This window comes from Vanellus vanellus (assembly GCF_965231255.1).
Source record: "Vanellus vanellus genome assembly, chromosome: 4".
NCBI classification, from domain to species: domain Eukaryota; kingdom Metazoa; phylum Chordata; class Aves; order Charadriiformes; family Charadriidae; genus Vanellus; species Vanellus vanellus.
In genome coordinates this window covers 57462396-57487066 of record NC_138909.1, presented here as the reverse complement: position 1 = coordinate 57487066, position 24671 = coordinate 57462396, and the positions used below count along the sequence as shown (strand labels likewise).

Sequence of the window (24671 nt, the reverse complement as noted above, 5' to 3'; positions counted from 1 at the left end):
AAGTCATTTACTCTTTCATTTCAAGGAGGATTAAAACTTTGTCTTTACAGTAATTTAGTAATGTATTATTAGCATTCAATATCAGTCACAATGTTATAATTCATTCAGCAAGTATTTCTGAGTTACCTGGTTAACATAAAAATCCCAAACATCCTCTGAATTTACTTCAAAAACCAATCAGCCTTTTTGTATGTCATTTGCCTTTGAGCAGATAAGAAGCTTACAAAAGTAAAATTACAGTGCTTACTCAAAAAACTAATCTCCACTGGGCTGATTTGCCACCAGCCCCTCCCCAACATGCAGCAATATTTTTAAAGATTCATTTTTCCCATGGCCAATATTTCACTTGCTGTCAATTTAAATTCTTAGACCAATAAATCAAAGCCACTTAATTCTTGAAATATTGAAAAAGCAAGAAGCTAGAAGGCAATACTTAATTTCTTGTGTAAAGAAAGAATACGGGATTTGTATAAGGGAGAGAGACAGAGGACAAGGCTGTTTGTGACCATGACAAATGAAACCGGTCAGGACCTGGTATACCAAGTCCTGTGAGTCCTTAGGGCAGAGCGGGAGCAACAGTGTTTGGTACCCAGTAGGACCTGGAGCAACTCCTGTCCTGCATCCAGTAGCTTAAAAATTTGTAGCTGCAGGAGCTACTTAGTGGAGTGGCCATCAGCTCCAGAGGCTGTCCGCTGTTTGCCACGTCCAAGGTCTCTTCTAGGTCATTGTCCTGGTTCCGGCAAGAATGGGGTTAATTTCCCCAAGGAGCCGGCAGGGGAGGCAGGTATTCCATCCCACGTGACCCATGCCGGGCTATAAGAGGCGCTAGCCGGGGAGGGGGGGGCAGTCGCCACTCGGGGACGGGCTGCGGCGCTGCGGGTCCGGTCGGCGCGCTGCGCGGCGGTACTGTAATCGCGTTCTTATACTCCTTTATCGGTGTTATTGTTTTTCTTTCTTCTTCCCTTTGGGCTGTTCTGTTAAATTGCACTCTTTCAACCCACGAGTTTTGCCTTTTTCTGCCGATTTTTCCCACGGCTGTGGGAGTCGAGCGAGCGGCTGCGAATGGTTCTTTGTCGGTGGCTGAGGCCAAACCACGACAGTCATAGACACATAACTTCACTTAGGATAAACTCATTTACCCTCCAGAAAAATCTCTTGGAATGGTCCTGTTTGCAGCACTTTTAATTGCACTCTGGTGTGATCCAGATAGTTAGAGAAACGCCATCCACACAGGTTTGACCCAACAGGATTGACTGTGCCAGAAAAACACCATTATCTGTGGCTATATGTGTATGATTAGCATAATGATGTGTCAGGTGCGATATAATTTAGAGTGGGTGAAAAAGTCTGCTGATATACTGAACATCCACAGCATCCGTTCTTTCGAACTGAACCTGCACAGTTTATATCTTAATTACACCAGTATACAACACTTCTGACAGGATCAGCAGAGTTAGCACAGTTGTATATGAATACAAATGAAAGAAAAATCTGGCTCCAAGTGAAAGAGAACATCGGAGAGGATATACAGAGCTCCTCAAGAGCTGTGTCTCAGAGTGCATCATTCTAGCTTCAATGTCTGAATAAAACTGGCCTGTGCTCCATTCACGGGTCGTGACAGATGCAGGAAGGCTGATGAGTGCAAACACCAGCCATACATCTGAATCTCTTCAGGTTTGGTTTTGGGTTTTTTTGTCTGTTTGCCTTCAAAACACTTTGTTCTAGAGGTACAGTCATCTCTGGAAGCCTTGTAGCTCTGTTTGTGGGGACTGTACTTACCTTAATATATTTACCTGAGAGGCAAGGTGTAGTAGCAGGGGACCAATCATTCACTAACAAGTTTGACGGGTCCCAGAACAAAATCCATCTCTTTTCATCCCAGCCTGGATTCTCGGAGATGCCAAACAGAGTCCCAGAAATTCCTGGAACAGTGAATGGGTGGAGGTTGGTTAAGTCCTGCAGGAAAGCTTTGTATACCTCCATAGAGTTCCTTGCTTCTCCATGGCTGTCTGTTCTCTGGTGACTCCCAAGCTACTTAAATGTCTAGTCTGATCTAGTGTGGTTGCTCTTATGTTGTTATGGAGTGTGAGCAGAAACAACATGCAACCCTCCACGCCTGACTGGGGACACGCTCTTCTCTGCAAAGAGCATTATTTCCTGACATAATGAAATGGGATAGAGTACCAGCTCTTTCCCGTTCAACTTTTTGATCTCTCTTTTAACTCATTCATGAGTCACCGATGCACCAAAAGCTCGCTTGGGAGACAGCAGAGGACCACTGCTCTCCTCTCACAAGCACAGGAAACCAGAGTGCCTCAGCAGAAACCTGTGTTTAGAGTGAAAACCCAGTTCCATCAAGTGTTATCATTCACCAGTTTGTGGACGAGATTTCACATTTATTTCTGGATTATTCTGATGGCTCTTTTATCTAGACTAAACATTCATGGGTACACTTTGAAACACACTTCTCATTTTCCCAGAAATGGGAATAGACGATGAATTTAAAAGCAAATTAACAGCAGTCACTCTTTACCCTGCCTTCACCCTCTGCCTCATGGCGGCTGAAGCACTGAAGAAATGACTCGGGACGTTTTCCTTCTCAAGATCAGAGATGCATCAGAACCATTTTTACTGATATGTAATCATATGGTTCTAGACACCAGGAGAGCTCTTTAGTCCTAGACTAGACACACTATTTCACTTATACATTTAAGTAAATTTTTCAATCTGTACCTTTTCATTTGGGATTTTTGTTCTAATATAGAAAGGAACCAGATAAAATCTACACTTACTCAAGCAGTAACTGAAGGAAAAAATAACATCTCTCATTATACCTGCTCGCTGCTACAACTACTTCATTTAAAATAACAGCAGTGTCAAAAAAGAAAAAAAAATCTTAAACATAGCTATGTATTTAAGCTTTCCTTTTGCAGTTGCTCCAGGCTCAGTAACGTGCAACATTCAGAGTAATTTGAATATAATTGAAGCCTTCTTTTTTTTTAATGTGTATGCGTGTTATGAAATTCTGAGCCTCTGGAGGTGAGCAGACACCACGTGCCACCTACTTTACTATTTTGCTTCAGAGATTTGACTTATTGAGAAGTAAGCTTAATGCAAATAAAATGGCTTTCCCCTCCTGGCATTTGGCAGGCATACAGAAATGCAACAGAAGAGCAGAGCACCTAGAGAAACTCGCTTCTCAGAACTGTATTTGGAAAGAATTGAAAGCATTTAAATTCAAAACGAACCATCTGTGACAACCCCTAAGCAGTGCCTCATTTCAGAAAGTGCAAGCCCGGGAATGAAAGTGAAACTGTATGGAATTGTCAATTAAAATAATCTAATGTAGACCTTTCTGCCTTTGGGGGAAGGGTGGGCAGAGACTTTCTGGAAGCCCGCTATTTCTCATTTCCTTAGCATATATTTTAAAGTTCAGGAGAACTGAATCACATCTGTAGCCAACATATATTACACACCTCATGGGAGAAAAGGTGATGGAAGAGGCACTATCATTGTGGATCACCTCTCAGCAGTTCATATCCACGACTGGTATAAGCTAATATAACTTCACATCGAAATTAATTCTAAAACAATTTCTAAGAGAAGAGTGATTTCATCTTAGAATTCAACATTCCCCATTTGGGAAATCTAAAATGCTCTATCTTAGACAGTTGCATTCAGAAATGAAAACCAGAGAGTTTCTGTCAGTTTACTCAGATCAGAAATAAACGGAGCAATGGCAGCATAGCCAGGGTAAGTAGAAACACATGGAAATTCCTGCTAGCCCAAGCACTATATATATACACTCTACGTTGGCTGGCTGCACCTTTGGATTTACAGGATTTAAATCAGATCAAAATTTGGTCCTCGGAGTATTCAACAGGCAGTTCTGGGAAAGGGTCCAGAAGAATTCAGTCAGTAACGATGAAGACACTGTCATTTTATAAGATATAAGTTGCAGACTGAAAAAATATGTATTGTTAGGCAGTAAAATTACAGTTTTATTTCTTATTGAATTTGGAGCTACACTGCAAGCTGTGGAAAATACTCAGCTAATAGAAAGAACATTGTATATATTTACTGCATCTGGAAAATACCCCCAGGACAGCGGTTCTCAATCGTGATACTTTCCATAGGCACTGAGCTTCAGTTGTACATGTGTGAAAACCAAGTGTGTTTCAAGGCCTTCCGTTTTATTGCTGCTACTTAGTAAGCCATTTTGTCAAGTCAATGAGTATATGGTTGTTTAAAAATGTATGAACTTGAAAGGTATTTTAAATACTGTTTTAGCAACATTCAGATGTTAATCTATGGTTAAAACAACCGAGGTAGTAGGTCGGCAGCAGCTCAAGCTCTGCTTGCCTTGAACAGGCGGAGTCCCACCGCGATCCAAGTCTGGTCGCAGGACTGGAGCGCAGCAGTGAGAAATCAGCGTATGCCTTTTGAGCAAATCATGGACTTGCCATGAACAGATCTATTTATGGAGAGCTACCCCAGGGCACGGCTGTGGCTGCGTCACTGACCCTGAGGTCTCAGCTGTAACTCTTTCTTCCAGGTATTCCTTTCAAGATGAAGAAGACATGTTCATGGTGGTTGATCTCTTACTCGGAGGTGATCTGCGTTACCATTTGCAGCAGAACGTCCACTTTAACGAAGGAACTGTCAAGCTGTACATTTGTGAGCTGGCGCTTTCCCTAGATTATTTGCAAAGATACCACATCATTCACAGGTGAGTGAATTTCATTTGAGGGACGGGCTGCTTTCTGATGGCAGGGCAGAGGAATTTTATCACACATCTGATTACATGGTTTATTCAAACCTCTGGAAAGTTTTCATTGTTAGGCAAGGATGGAATGTGGCTCTGAAAAGTGTTTTTTAAGTGTTTTCTTTCTGCCCTCAGCCATTCAGTAGCCCCGTATCCTTCTCATACTGCCCCTTTCTTGTTTTTATCTCATACCATGATGTGTATTTTTAAACACTTTGGTCTTTAAACACTAAATTCAACCCATAACAACCTCCTGGCTGCTTTTAATTTATTGCTACTTCTCCAGTGCCCAAATGTTCCTGAACACAAAAATGTTGTAATCCAGTACAACGACTTTGCACAACAACGTCAGGGAAAGGCCACAAACCCAAAGGCTGAGAATACAGGATAATTTGTTTACTTGCAGAATCTGCATGAAGGTCAGAAGGAGGAAGAGAGGAGGGGAAATAAGAGAGTAGTAGAAATAAATTGTAACAGGGATAGATGGTGCATCCTTTTTTGCACTTCTTGGATCACAACAAGCTGTTATTTTCATTGCCTTACAGCTGGCAATCATAGTGTTCATGTCAACAAAGGTGTTAAGCACCAGAGTCTGTTTTCCTTAAACAATTTGGCATTTAATTGAAGCAGTGGGGTAACTTCTCTTTTTATGTTACCACCACAACTGTGATATTATAAAATTATGGGCTTGATGCTCTATTTTACTCTTTGTAGGCTACATTCAGGACCTTTCTCCCTGATTTACAGTGGTCTGAATAGAAAAATAGTTTTGTGTGTTACCGAAACTGGATGTGAGTTTCAGGGACCAAACTAAACTGAGCTGTGCCGTAGATCTTGAAGCATCCAGTATAAATAAATAATTATTTTATTTTATATATATATATATCTCAAAATACACTCATTAAAAGTTTTCATCCCATCCACCTACCAGAGCTGCCACATGATTTTGTAATAAAGAATCAATAAAAAGTATGATCTGACTTTCTGAAGGGAGGGTCCGTACGAAATCTCTCTGATCTGAGGTGCAGTGGTAAATGGGTGTTCTGTATTACTGAAACTGCACCAGACAAAATTCAAGTAAATACCGAAACTGTTGTTTTGCTTGCAATTTAAACTCCCACAAATGTTGCAAGCAATTTCTGAAATTTTGCATCTTTAGCACACTGTTATTATTTTAGTACATATCCATGTATTTTGCATCTTTAGCACACTGTTATTATTTTAGTACATTTCCATGTATTTTGCATACGTTTTCCTTTCTCAGTGAATATTTTAAAAGTGGAGCTCAGAATTTTGGCTGACCTTTGTTTCCATGCCTTAATGTTCTTAGTGAAAAACAAATTGATGAGCATTTTTTCTCACCCTCATTTTAATGATGAGACATTTTATGCAAATAAGCTGTCAAAACATTTGTGAGAGAATCCGGTTCATAATAAAAACTTGCGTTTTACTACAAGCCTGTGACTTAAAAATGTTTCACAGGAAAGCCTGTGAAAGGTGGCAGATGTCTTGAGAGAATGAAGGACAGGATTGAAGTCATCGTGGTTGTTTGTAGTTTTTTTGTGACAGTTTCTGCATTGCCATGGAGTATTGTGAAATTGGGCAAGACACTTTGTTCGCTTCTGTATTACTCAGTCGTGATTAGGAAGCACTTGATTTTACTTAATTTTCTCTTTTGTGCTGGTTGTAGTATAGAGTAACACCACTGGCTTCAACACTAGTTGATTTGCAGCAAGGCAGGATAGGGATGGGGTTGTTGGCTCCGTTTGGGGGCAAGTTCTGGGGTTTGGTTTTTGCTTTCACTCTACACCAAAAGTTTTCACAAAAACAGACATGTCAAAATTCCTGTTTCTTAGCCTGTGGCAGGTCTCCCTGGCTCGTTAGCTGGGATTATTGTTTAGGGTATAAAGGATCTGGTTCGTGACTCTGCTGTGTTATAGAAGAGATGTTTATTTTGAAGCTGGCAGACCTGAGATCTGAGCTGGGCTCTTCCACGTCACCCCTTACTGCCCGAAGTCACCCAAGTGTGGCACAAGGAGACTTTTGTCTCTCATCTTCCCACCAATTACAATAAAATCCAAAATGATCCACACACTGGGGAACAAGTTATTTAGCCAGGAGAGTCCCAGCACGTTCTGCCTTCTGCCTCACCGCCACCTGGAACAGCACTCTGCGGGACGGGTCTTCAGCCGCTGTAAATCTCAGTGGCACGGCTGGCATCGGGAGTGCGATGCTGATATAAATTGTCTGAGGAGCTGAGCCAGTAGCGATGCACAGTGAGGAGACGTGCAGCCGTCACTCTGCCGTTGCAAACGTACCATCTCGGGCAGAGATGAGACCAGTGAGCTGGTTGGTGTTTATACTTGGTGGTAGCAGACCTCGGCAATGTCACTGTGACCAAGTGCTTCCAGTCAGTACTCACAGGCTAACCTACAAAACTCTCTTAGATCTTTCACTTTTAAATGAGTGCATTGGCAGCAAAAAGGGGGGGGGGGGGGAAGGTTAGTGAGTCACAGACTCATTGAGAGAGCCCCCTACTAAATTTTGTCTGGGCTACAGAGAAAGAATAGTTGAATGATTCATCAGACCGGGTAGGTGGATTTTCAAATTGCAGTATTATAAAGAGCTGAATATATGATGTGTGAGTCAGGAACTTAACTCCTCCTCAATATTTACAGATGTGTATGAAATGTGTTCAGGTTTCCATTACTATTGCATCCGGCAACATGACAGAATGGCTTTTTTCAAGATTAATGTGCAGCCCCAGGAGTTTACTATAAAAGGAAGAGGTAATGAAGGGGACGGGAATTATCAGGCATGTATGAATGGATGTAGAAGTGTCCAGATCAGTGCTTTGCCAGTGCCGCTTGGAGATGCCTTGCGATGCCTCTGTATTTGCTGATGTGGTTAGTGTTGTGTACTTCCAATGTAGCAATCATTTCGCCAGTAGAAGCATTGTTTCGGCAGGGACGACTTTCACCATGAGTAGTGTAAAACCCACCGCTGTTCAGCTGTGCTTATGAAACTTGTCATTTTTATCAATGACAACCATGTATATAAATCCGTATTTGTCATGCACAACCCTGCAATAGTGGTTTGATTTTATTATGGCACAATAGTGAATGCTGCACTGTGTGTCTCACTTGCAGCTCTATTGTAAACGTTTGCATTTGCATAGATGTTCAGGCAGAATTGTAAACAATTTAAAAAGAAAAGCTGTAAGTTTCATGCTGTGATCTGAAGACTCTTCTGGGCAAATTTTTCACTTAACTTACACAACAGCTAACTTAATATTGAGATATCTCTAAATTGTTGGTCACAGGTAACGGCTACATCACAAGCACCTATTTCCCCACAGCTCTGCTGTCATAATATTTTATCCACATTTCTTAAATGAAAAAGTAATCCTTTAAAAGCTGTAAGAATGGTGTTTATTATAGACCCTTGGATCCAGTATACACAGAAAGGTTTCTGACAATTCACGTGGTCTCATTTATTCTCAAATGTTGGATTAAATCCGGCATTCTGCATTAGCAGACATCAAGTTTCAAGACGGTCTGACTGAACACATTCTTTCCAGCGCTGCTTGTATAATGCCAGTGAATAATGTGCTGGACAAAAGTTTTCCCATCAAAGGCTGAATAAACTTATTTCAGCCATGAGTATCTCAACGTCCTCCTTTCACAAATGTTGCTGTTCATACATTTCAATAAAACCACCTGCTTCCTCACCAAAGTGGACTGCCCATTTCCATTCAGCTGGTTCTTCCAGCAGTAGCTCCACTGTTGTCTCTTCCAGGATGCCTTTGCAGCTAGAGCCTTGGCTCGGAGCAGCGCTGGCCCCGTGGTGCTGCGGCGGCTGCCCAAGTAACACGCTTGTGCTGATAAAATCACATTTTCTCTTTCTAAAGGGGCAAGTGTTAACTGCATTGTCCTTACAACTTTTCATCATCGTTTGGCTCCACTGGTTTTCATCTGCTCAGAATGGAGGCTGGAAGTGGCAGATGTCTGGAAAGGAAATTGCAGTAACCTTCCAGCACAGTTTTAGGATACTAGGCTAGCTGTTTGATCTGCATGCCCAGGGCTTTTTATTTCAGTGTTGTTTTTCTTTTTTTTAATGCAAAACCATTTGTGTGTGTATGTGTACATACATAAGCACAGACACAAATTTTTAGTTGAAGCACAACATGACTGGAATCAGTCTGGCTTGGCGGGTCTGTGCTTTGTGGCTACTGGGATCACCACTCTGTCTTCCATTCCTGCAAGTTCTGCTTCCAATGGAGAGCGGCACCAGGAGCTATTCCAGCTCCGAACAGCTACTCAGCAGCAGTGCAGGGTGGGCAAAAGCTAGTGGAAAATGGTGGCAAATGGAGCATTACATTTTCCTCTGCCAGCTGATCCACTTTGGAGTCAGGGTGTCTTGCTGGTACCAGCTGGAAAAGATGTACTCTTCGTTCAGCACTGCTCAGCTGGGCTATGGTGTAGGAGGTTCCTCTTTGTTCATTACCATTGAGCCTTTCAAGGTGCCCAGCAGTCTGCTGAAATAGGATAATATGTCTAAATGATTAGACTCTTCTTTAAAATGAGCCTTCCCCAGTCTCACTTATCACACCATACACCCAAAGAACAAACGCTAATTTAAAATGTTGCCTTCATTAACACTGTCCATTTAGTATGTAAGCAGCAAATATGTTTGGGAATTATTGGAAAATGGAGAATTTGCCCTTTGTTGTTTCTCACAAATGTCACAGGCAGAATAGTGCCAGCCTGAGATCTACTGGGACATTTTAAAAGGACAGAGTTCCTTACGGATTCTAGCTCACATTTCTAGTCTTTTTCTTGCTGGTAAGCATGTGCAGATGAACAAGAAAATGTAGTAGAGTCTGAAGTATATGAAATGGAAAAATAACCATAATTTGACTACTGTTCATAAGCACTACCAAAGATCATGACAGGTCAAAAGTCCATGGCAGGTCCATTGAATTTTATTGATTTGTCTTCCCATGTCTTTTCTAAGTCTTTGTATTATGCTCTTTAAACTAGAGCAAGCCAACATTATGGCCAAGGACAAATTGCAGGAACTGCGCAATGAGTTATGCAAGAGAAGCAAATTAGAAAACATGCCAAAAACAGACAAAAAAGAACGGCTATGCAAACCATAAAGAACAGAAAACCTGCTGAATGCTTATGAACCAGCACTGATCAAAAAGAAAGTGATTCACAAATTCTAGGCACAAAAGATATTTAAATCTTAGTCGTGTCCTTAAAAAAAGAATTAGACATCACAAGTTATGAATATGCAGATAAAAAGCCTTTTAACTTTTGAATGGAGTTCTCTACCTACAAGAACAAATTAATTTTACTTCTGTTCGGCAACAGTAAAAGAAAAAGTTATTTGATGTACGGGATGACATACTGCAAATAAATGAAGTTGGTTTGGAAACACACTGAGATTTCAATATCCAGAGACTAGATTACTAATGAAGTAAAACTGTATCGGGGAAGAGACACAGGGAACACTCTGAGATGCGTGATGCTCCATTAGGTGCTCCAGCCCTGCCACTGGTGCTGATATAATGTTTTATCGTGGGCATAGTGTGCTCTCCCTTTATCCTCAGGTGAAATACCAGAAGGCATCTGCCACACCCTCACTCCTTTCCTATCCCATCCCTGAGGGTTCCTCGTCACAATCAGCCGGGGATTGCTTGGTTCCTTACAGTTTTCAAGTGAGTAGACAAAGTTGACCCTTGGCCCTTTCTTTCATCCTCCTTCTTCTCATTACTGCAAAGTTGCAAGAATGTGCTTATGTGAAATATTTTGTTTAGCCAAGGAAAAGTCATCTCACAATCTCATTTCAAATTTAGGTTTCCGGGCAACATTAGGAGAGGGAAGATCTGAACTGTAGGCTGAGCTTGGATAACTATCTTGCATTAGGTGACAAACTTCCAGTGGCCAAAGATAACTTAAATCAACCCCATCGTGTTGTTCGTACTTTATACAGCTCTACAGAACAAGTGTCCTTCACTAAAAAAACCAGTTCTGTGACTGTAGTTGGCTTTCGTATTGCTTGCTTGTCTGTTTGAAAACAAACACTCAGACAAGCGTAGATATGATCTAGATATAGAGGAGTGTATGACACGGGTCAAAAAGAAAAAGTTATGTATTAATTCTTACTAATTCTTCTGTAATGTAATTAGAAAGAATTTCAAACAATTTGGTCTGAATTCTAATTTTTACACGCTCATTTAAAGGTTTTCCTGACTTCTTTCTTACCTCACTGTCATTTAGCTGCAACCAACAAAGTAAACACACAAAATCTTGTTTTTTCTGAAACTCTAAAGTCACAGTACCATCACTAGGGCATTGTGGACTTACATGTGTCCGACCTGCTCCTACTCATTGTAGCTCCGTACTCCTCGCTACTGGGAAACACCGCTCTCTCGGAGCAAGATAAAGCATTTCCATAGAGGGAATCAGCACTTCATGCTGTTCACAGCGAAGTACACGGGAACAGGAGACAGTGTAGAGAAACTGAGACGGAGGCAAATTCAGACTCTCTGTCACGACAGGAGCTACAAATCTTTTTGAAAAAGAGCAACGATAAGCTATTAGGGAATTTCCTTGCCACAGAGCTTGCTGCTGTGGTGAGTGTGATAGCAGCATCCTGGAGGTGCCAGCAGGTCCACTGATGCCAGGGCTCTGCACGCTCTTTGCTGTGGAGTGTGCTCAAAGGGAACGTATAAAGTCCCTGTAGATACTATACACCGGTTTGCCAGTTCCATGCTTAGCATTTCCCACTTTCCAGTCACTGCGGCAGGGAGCATAACATTGGTTTGGCTTTTTAATCTACGTCTGTCTTCCGGAGGGCTTTCTTAAAGCCCATCTTTACCTTTGTTCTGGGCTATAATGACTTTCCGATTAATTGCTTCTATTTTCTGCAGAGCGCACCCCCCACCTATATCAGCTGCCATCACCTGTCTGTGTTACAGTTTTTTCCCTCCTTCTGGTTTTCTTTAATAAACCTTTTACATTAACCTGCCTTTTTGGAAGGGAAGTCTTATACAACCAGCCTTCAGGGCACATGGTGTGTATTAAAATACTACACGTCCCTCGTCTCCACAATTTATCACCCTATTGATGGATACTGAAATTAAATAGTTTCCTTCTTTCCCCCACTCCTCAGTATTAAAATTTTGATCGTGAATCATTCGCATAGATTCAGACACCGAAGCAGAAGATGCTGACAGAATTGAAGCAGAGCTCTATAGTCGAGATTATCTCAGGTCTCCATCTGCAAATCTGATCCGGTTTATGCTAGTTCTCAGCTTTAGTATGTTGCTAGTTTATTTGCGGCCAATGATATGTGAGCGTTATCAGAGCCATCTTTCTTTCACAGAAATCCGTTACAAGTTTCTTGTAATGGAAACAGAACGGTGTTGCTTTAAAACTTCAAGGGACTTTAGTATAGACGTCTGCTCCCAACTTATGTATACTACCAAACTCCCTATTTTAATAGCACGTTGATACTGTAATTCTAAATACAATAATCAAGAGTATTAATAAGCACATTTAATTAATTTTCAATAAGTAATTAAAATGATTAGACACTCCTAGAGAGGCATAGCGGTATCCACAGTATTAACTGCCTGCCTCATAGGACACTGCCTGGTTTACCCTGGTTTTATAAGCCTCCAACCTCCACCTGCCATCCCAGGGTGCTGCTGCTGTCCCGACCTCCCCGTGCCAGCTGGGAGGGGAGGAGAGGCTGATAGAAAGCTCCTCTCACCAGCAAGATTAAATTAGCAATGAAGTGAAGTCTTAATTAACAGAGAAGAGAGCAAGAGCCAACCCCCTCTGATACAATATTGATCCTTTTTTCCGAAGCTTTGGTGTTTATGCTATATTTAAAATATTCTGGTATGCTTGCATCATGGAAATTTCACAATGTCATGACAGTATGCAGGCATATTCTCTCCACTGAAGTGGCAGATTTGCATGCGATATGCTTGAGTCATTTTTTTGTTTGCAGTCAGTGAAGAAATTTAAAAACTTTGATTAAAGCATGTAGATGGAGAGAGGGAATATGGAAAAAGACTGTAAAGTTCAGGCTGAGCGAAAAAGAAACCAATAGCAGCATATGGACAATTGCTTCTTTCCCCTGTTTCTGCTTTAATAGTTGCAACATTTCCTCAGCTCAGATGAGCAATACATACATAGAGTATTTTATCATTTCCTTGGAGCTTTCCTTACAACATAAGTTTTGTTTTAAAATATGGCAAAATAACATAGACTTAAGGCAAAAAGTGCACATCTACATTATTTCCTCATGACTGCAATAGTCTTTTATATATCAGGAATTGAGTAGATTGTCCATGGTGTGGTAGAAGGCATTTCATTAAAGGATATTGCAACTTAAGATTCCTTCTTGCCTTAGAAATGCATTCAGCAGCTTTCAGCACAGCTTTGATATTTCAGGTGAGATGTGATCTGCTTTGTACCATTTTTGACTTAGCGGATATATGGAGGGATGAGAAGGAGTGGGAGTTGTAACACTGATCATCTGACAGTTTCATCTTTCAAAACAAATCATCCGGTGGGCAGGGACCGTAATTAAGATGCAGATTGCCATGAGATTTGTTCTGCTGAAGTTGCCTTCTCAATTTTTTTTTTCTCTTGCGTTTATTCTCTGTATCGTTTTTTGGGAGCTCCTCAGGGCATTCCCTCGAGGTTATTTTCAAACAGTTCTGTATCCTCTGTGAACTCCTGTCCCAATGCCCCTGGGTGGGTTTTACAGCGGAGAAAGCACAGCAGCTCAGAGCTTTGATGCTGTATGACAGACAGTCCTACTGATGAGCCTCCGCTTCTCCCAACACACGCACGCACAGCTTACGTTCATCCCAGGGGGAATTTTCTACTGATCCAGTGGGGATAATTGCACTTCCCTGCAGCAGAGGAGACAAGGCAAGCCTGCAGTTCGGCAGTTGTGCTGCTCTTGCACGTGCAGAATTGCTGTCAGCAGGGAAAGGCCTTAAAATACGATGCTAAACTGGAACCTTGCAAGGTTGGAACAGCACTTGGTGGGCGTTACGCATTCAATGACCAAAATTTATTAAATTATATCGTGGTGCACTTGGTGATTCTTTACGCTGATAATCCAAATCATCTTTACAGGCAGACTAACAAGAATGAGAAATAATCTCTCTCCAGTGGCTACCAGTTTTTACTCAGTCATTTACCTGGTCCTTTTGTTGTACACATGAAACTTTGGTGCAGAGAAGTTGCTTTCTAGTCTAATGATAAAAACAATACAAGGTCAGAGCTTCTCTTATTTTTTTTCCTTTCACAGTGAATGTTCTGTGTCCAATCATGTTACAGTCTCATGGTTTATTTCAGTGATATTCTTATTGCAGATTTCACACTTTTGGGGTTTTTTTTTTAGGTTTAGGGGCTTAATTATGAGTACAGTACTTTAGAAGATAAATATGAGTTTCTTATGATAAAACCATGGGCCCTCTTTCTATACACAGATACTGTCTTTTCTCTGCTGTCAGATTTAGTTCAAATTGTAATCATTTTGAGGTTCAAACCATATTTTTCTCTTATTCTCTTAGTCAGTCCTCAAACTTTGTTAGTGTTTAGTAGAAACCAACACTGCTTAAAATCTCATCTTTCTCTGTAGTTATCATTCAACGTCAAATGATGCACAATGGAACTGGAATGATAAAAGTCTTGATGAATGATAAAAAACACTACAAGAAAAATAACAGCCCAGAAGGTATCAATTTTTTAACAGTGTCAGAAAAGCCAAACTGGTCAGACAGTCTTACCCTGGGCTCTGAATGTCTGGCCTGTGAGTTCACAGTTTGGACCTTCAGTGAACATGGCTGATTTTTCGGCCAGCTGAGCAGCTACACTTTGGAGATTACCAAGAAATTGGTAAAATAGATGGACTTTAGGGTACTAAGAAGAAGAAGGGCATCATTTCCCTGCATAAAGTGCAGAGGAGATATCCAGGGGGGCACTAGGAGGGCTGAAGAAGAGACGGGAGAGTGCAGAGTGGGGCACGGGGTGTGGAGAAGAGAAAGATGTGGAGAGGGGCAGACCCTGAAAGCCAAAATTAGGAGTGACCAGAGAGAGTGGAGAACATAGGAGAGAGGCACCATGAAGTCGGGTGGTGCAGTAACAGGGGAAATAGAGGCTTGATGCCAGTATATGAATTCCAGGTCAGAGGGGTAAGGTTTACTGAAGGCTGAGAGGTTCTGAGTAAGTCTCTCTCGGTCATTGTCAGGGTCTAACAGCTTTATGCATCAGCTGTGAAAAACTTTGCTCAGAGTTCTGCAGACAAGAATTAATGCACTGGCCTAAAAAATTAATCTCTCTGTGTATTCCTAGAAAAGGTGCCAGTGTGGGGAAATGCAGTTTTACATTTGCTATGTTGCTCTCTCAAGTGGCTACAAAAATTAAGATATGGTCCTCTTTAAAAATGTCAGATCAATGGGCCTACTCAACGAGTATCGGAGGTCTATTTTGAAGTCAATAAACAACAATTGACTTATTGGCAATAATCAACAGCAATTACTAATATAGTCATTTAGAAAGACTTGCTGAGTGGAAAACCTATTGCCAGAATGCTTCGTTTCTCAGCTTTTATGCTAATTCAGTGTATTAGATATCTAGAATTCTGCCTCTGAAATCTACAAAGAATCACAGCTGCCTCTTAATTTGGGATACTGCGGAATTTTCCCCTGATGGTGCTCCTTCAAGTCTTCTGCAAACCTACTCAGCCACAGAAATGCTCTACACACAGACCGCAATGCAAACACATGCACTTACACATGTATAGAGAGCTGAGCACTAATTAAAGTAGCAGCTTATTTCCCTGAGTCCCAGAGTGCCTCTACTGATGAAACTAAGAGTTATCAGCATATAGGTAAGGATGTCCATTTCCAGCCAATAGTCTTGTATCCTGTCATTATTGTTTAGTACTTGCTTTTGGAAGATACAGTGTCAGAAAGGAATAGCATATGAGATCTAAAGCTGAGAAATTGAATTATTAAGCCTTAGTTGTCTAGATTTTTGAACATATACATTAAACTAGTGTAACTCTTTAGTTAATGGGAGGAAAGGTGGTGCTCAGGCATGGCCTGCTCTTCCCTCTTAAGAAATACTTAGTGACCAGTTTCTTTACAACAGACAAGATTTTATCTCCCTGAGGTGAAATGCAGCTCCAGTCGTACAGAAGCAGCTCTGTGTGGCAGTGCCAGGTTCCCTGGATGCCACAGACAGCTGGGCTTGTGATGGCCACCTGACTGGAGGAGAGCGAGGAACCCCTGGACTCCTTCCTCAGACCTTCCCTCTTAAGGTTAAGATCTTCTCTCTCAGTCTTACCCGGCTAGAAGACCATACAGAGCCTCAGAGGCTTCCACGTTGCAAATGAGAAGGATATTTTATTTGATGGCAGCAAGCAAAAAAAATTCTTAAGTGTGCTAGCTGTTTTAACTACAGCACAATTTATCATGTATGAAGGATTGTGCCCTTCGTGGTGTGAGATGACGTCAAACCAGATAATGAGCGCCAGAAGCGTGACTCCTGCAAGAGGCTTAAATACCTGCCTGTGCTTCTGTGATAACACATTACAATAATTTGACTCGAGAACATCCCCAGTTGTTTTCATAATTCCACACAGCCTGCAAGATGTTTCTTATGTTTTTAAAAACTTCCACAGTTCACCAAGATCTAAATGCAGGAGTCTGGGTTTTTTCAGTTGGCTGTCCAAGCAAGTGGATACCTAGTCAACACGGCCAACAGAATCTAAAATGCTATTCAGTTCATCCAAAAATAGACAGTCATCTGAATGGCTCTTTACACTCCGATGACCGTGTTGTTTATACATTCATTGACTATAAATGGGAATGTAGACACCTAATTCACAATAGAACCTAATCCAAATATCTTAATCTGAGAGCTGAATCCCATCTATTTTCAGCTGAATATTTAACAAGAATAATCCTTATAATAATTTCAGTGCAAGTAGTTACTGTAACAGCAGTTTCTCTGCCCGGAGTCTAGTTTAATCGCACCTTCACCCATACTATATTCTTGCCTAGTAATCTTAACCAGGGTGTCGTTACTACAGTCTGTGGACTCAAATAATACTGCCAATCCCAATCATCCATTCCTTATCCAGGTTCATCAAGAGGCGTTGGAATACTTGGCTGTTTGATTCCAAGCAATATTTTGTGGACATGTCTTAGAATAGGGAGACTTCTTAAAAAGGTGTTGTACTGGAATATGAGTTGTGGTTTGGGTCAAATGTAGCCTTTCAAGTCTCATCTCTCTTAAACAGCAATGTGCAGGAATACATGTATTTATTGCTCTGCGAGTTTCTTTGTAAATGTTCCTTCTTAAAAGCATCCAAAGTTATTCTTAGAAGTAATCTATTACCTTCCTTTCCAGGATAGGTAAGGCTGGAGGTAGAAAAGTGTCATGAGGCTTCTGTTCAGAATATTAAAGATTGGTTAGAGGGAGCAAGTGCAGCATAAAATCATATATTTGCCTCTCTGTTTCATAGAATTAGTCCATCCGTTGGTGGATTTCACGAGAAGACCTGCCAGCTGCTACTGACATTTCAGGTAGTAGCAGGTGAGGTGTTTTTTTTCATTTACCCAATACAATTTTATTTTCAAGCATAGACTTTGCACCTCCCATCCTGGTCTATTGCAGCTCACTTTTATATATACTAAATCTATAAAACTACCCAGAAGGGGAAGCATATGCAGGACATCAGTTGACTGTGGAACATATTCAGCCTCCTCTCTGATATGTCCTGGTTGCGTACATTATGGGGTCTGAGGTGGTCAGTTTGAGGAATAACGGCCCAAATATTTATACTCATGGTTCTCATGTCACAGACACGAGCCAGCAGGAGATGATGGCAATGGTGAGGTCGATGGGGAATCTGACATCCGTGCTAGCATTTGGGGTTTCAGATCAGAGTGAACAAGGCAGCATTGCTTGGTGGTTTTCTGCTTGCTGGTCTACAGCCCTTCTCCCCACTACACTGTAATGCTGAAACTCGGATGAGCCGAAAATGTGCTTAAAGGGAAACTTCCCTGCTGCATTGAAGGGATGACTGCCCAGGCACCTGCTGAAAACCTGAAACCTGTGGAGATTTCTGTCACCTTCCTTGGCCTGAACGTGAAGTCCACCATGTTGACACATACTTTAATTGCCAGTGCTTTAATTGAAATGTACTTAAATTGAAACACACTTTAATTGTGGATACTGCTGTGCAAAGTGGGGTCTGATAAACTTTTACATATAGAATTTGGTAGGGCTTTTAAGGCAAATTTTAAGGATATATAGTAATTACACGCTGTGAACAGCGGCTGACTTCATCACATGTGTGTTTGGAGTTCTGTATATTTTCTTTTTGAGCTTGTCTGATAAGCTGAGCAAACTCTTGGAGATGTGATACATCTGAATGGATCTATTCTGTATTTCATGCAGTGAAAAACAAAGGAGCAGCTATATGAATTTCAGCTGTTGCAAAACACCACACTTTCGATGCTAGCTTTTTACAACAGATAAAGCCAAACGTGCTTATCAGTAACAATGCTCTCCTGATTTATCTTTAGGCAGAGGACAAATGTTATCAATTTCTTCTCTCGTTTCATTTCACACATGGATTTCTGCCTGTGTAAATTGGAAGAGAGCCTATGCCTTTTACCGGAAGGAGATTATACTTGTGCAATTGCTGGCAAAGTACTCGCTGAGTACATTCTCTCCCTTACTGCTAGTCAAAAGTTCTCACGTGGTATCGTGGAAAGAAGCATCACCATTGCAATGCATATCCTTTCCTGCTGGACCAGACAATTCTTTCCAAATGCCACACTCCAGTTAGCATCTAATGAGTCATGCACTTCCTGTGGTTGTCAGAGATGTCACCTGTTCCTGGAAGCTGTTTCACACGGAGGGGTATGGCCCTTGTACTTGCATGCACAGAAAGTCTCAGCAACACTTGACACTGCAACACAGAAAAGATTAGAGTCACTGGCTGTGAGATTATCAACAAATTACTGCTTCGTGGTGATTCTGCATGACTCCTCCATGTGATCTGGAGAAGGATTTGGCTGAAAAGACTTTTTATTGGAAATGTGGTGACATTTTGGCATCATTCTAGTGTTGACAGTTGTTACAGGTTCCCCTCAGAGCTGCCCAAAAGTCCAAGGGCCGTTGTGGTGTCTAGTGTTAGCTCTAGAAAGCAGTCCTAGCAGAGGAAGTGGCACATTTGTCATTACTTTGAGCCTTCAGGCAAGATGAAAACTAACTACCGGATTGCCCACAAGTCGTTTGTGCTGGTTCATGTTCACTTGGAAAAGAACCTCTGTGTTCGGAAAAGGCATCATGGATAACACAGTCTGGGCTTTTTTATGTAAAAGCTCAGTTTATGTAGCCACAGTGGTACTTTCCAGTCCCAGTCACTAAGACATTATACAATGCAACACAAAGGAGGCAAAGTCAGGTTCATGTTCTCCTTTGGACAAATCTTTCTAGCTTCTATAGCATATAAGAATCTTCATCTATTTTTCTTGCTGCTGCAGTATATAAACACCTCTGTGATAAAGTCATATTGGATCTTCAGGAAGAACAATATAGTGAAATATTCTATGTTTAATATTTTTATTGTAATTTAGCATCTATGCAAATTCAGGAGCTGAACCTAGCCAAAGATGACTATTATCTGCCTATATATACCCAGAAATGTGAAAGGTTCAAGATAGGATTCCTGTTTTAAAAAAGGTCATTTTCTTCAACCTGGAACAACAAAATCTACTACAACTATTTCTCTAAGCAAAAATTGACAAATACAGTGTTTCCGGAGACCACTGGCCATGCAGACAAATGTAGATATCATTACTGCCACCTATTGTTACAAGTACAGTATTGAAGATATTATCATAATAGGGTTTTTCCAAATGGAGATAAAATTGGAAAATAACAAGCTTGTTCCAGTTGAGGTATTTGTAAATAAGCATGTTGTGGTGCCTTCTTTGACAGCTTTATTTTCAGAGCTATATCAAATTGGCTGGTACGAGTGCTAAGAAAACCCAACATCTTCATGAGCACCTGGTAAAATATTGTGCTAAACTAAAAAGTCACCACAGGCACCATAATGCTCAGCATCACAGTAACATATTTCTGTATATCTAGGTACTACAGTCCCAAGCCTTGAGCCATGTGTCCAGACACTATTTAGAGGTACATAGGAAGAGGTAGGGTCTTCAGAGGCCTTTATTAGTGAGAACCTTTTCACTTGTCATAATTATTACCACAGTTATATCCTGCAGGCATCCCAGAAAATGGTCTTGCTGCCACGGAAGGAAAAGGCTCCAAAGTGTGATAATGGGCTGGATGATAGGATTCTGACTAGTGTCATGTGAATGCATGCTACCAGCTAATTAGAAGTGGTTTAGAAGGAAATTTTGTTTCTGCATGAAAGCATCAGGTGTGGGAATTGAAGAGAAAGCAAAAGATTTCAAATAAAAAGAGAAGATTTTAAATAGGAAGAGCCAATAAAAAGATTTTTTTTTGCAAGGCTTATTGGCTTGTTGAATACCTCAGGTTCTTGAATAATGCATCGCAGACTGTGTAATAACAAAATTACATATTTCTAATTGGTGGTGAATATATTACTTGGGATTGCATGTATAGAATCTTGTCAAAGGTGTTTCAGTTTTATGGAATGATTTTCAAATCCCAAAACCTTTACTCATTTTTTTCACACAGAATTCTGTGGAATTCTATTAATTTCTAGATTTAGAAGTTGCCCTAATGAGTACTGTGAGATTTGAACATATATTTAAAATATCATAAAACTATTAGAATACTGTGATAAAACCAGATTACATTTCAAGTTGTAACGGTTGTTAATCGGAGCCGTTCTAGAAGGAAAGAGTTGATTTTTCTAAGACATCTGATATCTATCTATCCACATGCATATACTTATTTGAAAAAAGCAATCTCCTACTGGAAGCTATCATTCTGAAACTGTATCTGGTAAATCACTGTGAAACTGCAAATTTGCTCCATGCCATATTTGGAGTCTGAAATGCAGATTATTATCATTTTTTTTCTCGATGGAGATGGTGCTGACTGAGTAAGTTCCACTGGATGGAACTTAGACCAATTAGTATTTTAGGCTTTTTGACATTTCAGACTAAAACAGGACACTGAAAGTGATGCCCTTTGACATTGCAAGTCCTCTGTGTATAATAGGCTCCAGAAAGTGCAAATGGAAATGGCTGAGTTGAATGAATGAATTATTGCACCCTTTGCACAAAATAAAAGTTTATTTTACTTTCAAGCAGAATTAGTGGATCTCAGCTGTGCTGGAATTTTCTTCTTACTCGAGAGAGAAATAGCTAAAAATAGAGCATTCCTTTTTATTTTTTCCTATAAATATCTCAGCTGACAAGAGCCATGGAACAATAAATTACCTGTGTAACTTGTCTCTGGTTGTCAGTGAATTATCCCAATTTTAAATGCGTAAAGATCAGGACCAGTACTTTAATTTGTCAGCATCTCAATTGCTTGCTTCTGTATTTGCTATCCATACCTATGACCAGTGGCTTTCATTAACACACATTGTTTCCTCATTCCTGTTTTAGTCACAGAATCACAGAATTTTCAGAGTTGGAAGGGACCTCTGGAGATCATCTAGTCCAACTCCCCTGCCAGAGCAGGATTGCCCAGAGCACATTACTCAGGACTGCATCCAGGCGGGTCTTGAAAATCTCCAGAGAAGGGGACTCCACGACCTCCCTGGGCAGCCTGTGCCAGTGCTCTGTCACCCTCACCGTAAAGAAGTGTTTCCGTGTATTTGAACGGAACTTCCTGTGTTCTAACTTGTGCCCATTGCCCCTCGTCCTGTTACTGGGAACCATTGAAAAGAGCCTGGCTCCATCCTCCTTCAGCCCACCCTTTAGATACTTGTACGCCATAATAAGGTCTCCCCTCAGCCTTCTCTTCTCCAGGCTAAAGAGTCCCAGCTCTCTCAGCCTTTCCTCATAAGGCAGATGCTCCAAGCCCTTAAACATCTTAGTTGCTCTTCGCTGGACTCTCTCCAGCAGTTCCCTGTCCCTCTTGAACTGGGGAGCCCAAAACTGGACACAGTATTCCAGTTGTGGCCTCATCAGTGCAGAGTAGAGGGGGAGAATGACCTCCCTTGACCTACTGGCCACGCTTTTCCCTATGTAGCCCAGGATTCCATTGGCCTTTTTGGCAACAAGGGCACAATGCTGGGCCATGGATAATTCAGATGCCATGAACTGTGAAAGCCTATTTCTGAACTTAATTATTCTGGTGCCTTGGGTGTCACATGTAGTGCCTTGTGCAATCACAACCAGGTTCATACAAACAAGCATCCACAAGGTGTTTTGTTCTTTACAGATCTCATAATCTAATACCATATCTTCTCAGCTAATTTCCAATTTTGCTGAGTCTTTAAATTTCAAAATTACAGCGATTCGCAGGGTAGTGCCATGTCATGGCATTCATTAGAGCAGGAATAGAAGGCTCTGAAGGTCTTTTTATGAAAGGACAGTAAGTGACAGCAATTACTGGTGAGATATAAGTGAGAGGTATGTGAACTGGCAATCAGAGGTCTGGAGCAGTCAAAAGTCTTTCATTCCCATCCATCTGATGATAGGAAATAATAGTAAAGAACTCTGAGGCCCTTACTATAATTTTGTTTTAATACCATTGAACATTTCTTGAAACTAGGAAGGATGGTGATCAGGAACAAAAAAATAAAAAGATAAATGAATGTTGAGGTGTTGATGAAAGGACCAGAGGATGCATCAGACTTGACTAAGACTATTTCTCGAGCAAGCACTCTTAGTAGATATTCTGTACAGTTCAGCTCTAGAGGATACATCATTTCTGTACTGCCATTATAGAAGCAAAACACCTCTGGCCAAATTAATCCCAGTGTACAGGACCAGTACATATTAACTTTTCCTTCGTCCAAAGTTTCAACAAACTTGCCATAAGAAAACCTCGCTAGGTATGCACTCACTCTCTTTATGAACTACACACCTTGGACATGTGTATTATTTGTGAAACTAAATATCAAATAGAAAGGAAATGAGGTCCCTATCTGTGAAAATCAGAATTTGTTCACATTTCTTTCCATAATCAGGAGAAACCCCTTTATAATGTATGATATGGTTCACTTCAGTGCTCTGGTAGAGCAGCATAGCCGAAACTTGTATTTCCCAACTCATTGCCATTTTTTACGGCTGTTAAGAACTGTTATACAGCTAATATTAATCTTAATGAAAATTGTCCAGAACTACTCATGACACATTAGTTTATTATTATGTGGCAGGTATATGTTTGTGAGTTAATGTGAAACATTGGTGTGACTAACTAAACCTTAAAAAAAAAAAATAAAAAATTAAAGGCTCTGGTCAGGTATATTCTGTAGTACATAAATGGGTAACGAGCAAATAATTGAGAATAATTTAATATTTGAGAGAATCAGGTACTCAGTAAACTGAGGTTATTGGAATTATCCCTGTGTGACTTCAGGTTGTTATCCAGAAGTTGTTGCTTTTTACTGTGATTTTTTTTTTTAATGGTAGCAGCTGTCATCTAGACTTTAACACATGCATCTAATAGTCAGTGCAGACTCCTAGTCTTCCTATATCCTATTCCATTCCCTATATCCAAGAATACAACCATTGCTCACTTTCAGTCATGACTGTTGGGACTATTTTGACAAAGAGATGGCAAACGGGATCATGAAGGTCATTGCAGGTTAAAAACTAGTTAATGTGACTTTCTGTGATCTTATCACATTTTTTTCCCAGTGAAAACAATAACTTCAAATGCCTATTTCTGCATAAGAAAAAAAATTAATGTGAGCTGCATGATTTTAAAAAAAAGCTTTTAAACTCAGCATTTCAAGGTTTATCCTACAAAACATACAATTAGATTGTCAGCACCAAAGAGAAAAAAGTACAAGGAAAACTTTATTAGGGTTTAAACAATGTCTACTGAAGCCAGTGTAATCCTTCCATTGACTTCAAGGGCCTTTGTCTGGATCTTGCTTCTTTTGCATCCTTATGACAATGCAAAATCCATCTAATCTCTCTCTTGGATATTCTGAAACAATCTCTGAGAAAAAAAACCCTTGGCATTCTGCAAGAGTGTAGGCTGCCTTAACTGTAAACCAGTGAATTTCAGTGACACACACGTAAATATGGGCTCACCGCATCCAGTGGTGACAAGCATATCTTGTGACCCATGGAATTTTATTGTCAGTGGGCTCTAGGCATTACCTCTGCCCCTGAGGAGGTTTGTTATGGGCTGTGGTTCTAGTTGTGGTTTATAAGAAGCTATTCAGTTGCTGTTCCTGACCTGAAGGGTGGAGAAAGCCCTCTTGCTCCCTTGGAGAACTTGCCTATACATAAAAAATCATGCAAAAATTCATGTTGGAAGAGACCTCAGGAGGTCTCTAGTCCAACCTTGTGCTTAAAGCGTGATCGGATATGACAGGCTAGGCTTCCCAGGGATTTATGTAGTCATGTCTTGAAAAACTCCGGGGGTGGTGACCACACAACCCCTGTGGGCAGCCTGTTCCACTGCTTGTGTGTCCCCACAGTGAAAGCTTTCCTTTATATCCAGTCTGAACCTCCCTTGTTACAACTTATATTTGTTTTTATGCTAGGTTCGGATCTTTGAATGGAAGTGAGTACGTGTCTTTTGTCTATTAGAATGAAAGCAGTTAAGAGCTGCTTTTAAAAATCTAAGACCTCATTTCATGAGTTTGTACACAACTGAGTTTTCTCTGGAAGTTGCCTTTGGTTAATGAAGACTTGAACCCTAAATAGTCCTTGTTC

At 40.7% G+C, this 24671-nt stretch overlaps 1 protein-coding gene across 2 annotated transcripts in view; it reads left to right on the top strand.

Annotated features, from left to right (window-relative positions):
- The window catches only part of STK32B (serine/threonine kinase 32B), a gene marked incomplete at both ends in the record, with an annotated part of 173845 nt that overhangs the window by 89000 nt on the left and 60174 nt on the right, over window positions 1-24671 (top strand). For both annotated transcript variants that reach the window (XM_082482817.1, XM_082482818.1), the window contains one exon: window positions 4556-4729. In XM_082482817.1, coding sequence (XP_082338943.1) covers window positions 4556-4729 — 174 coding nt within the window. The remainder of the gene's footprint in view (window positions 1-4555; window positions 4730-24671) is intronic.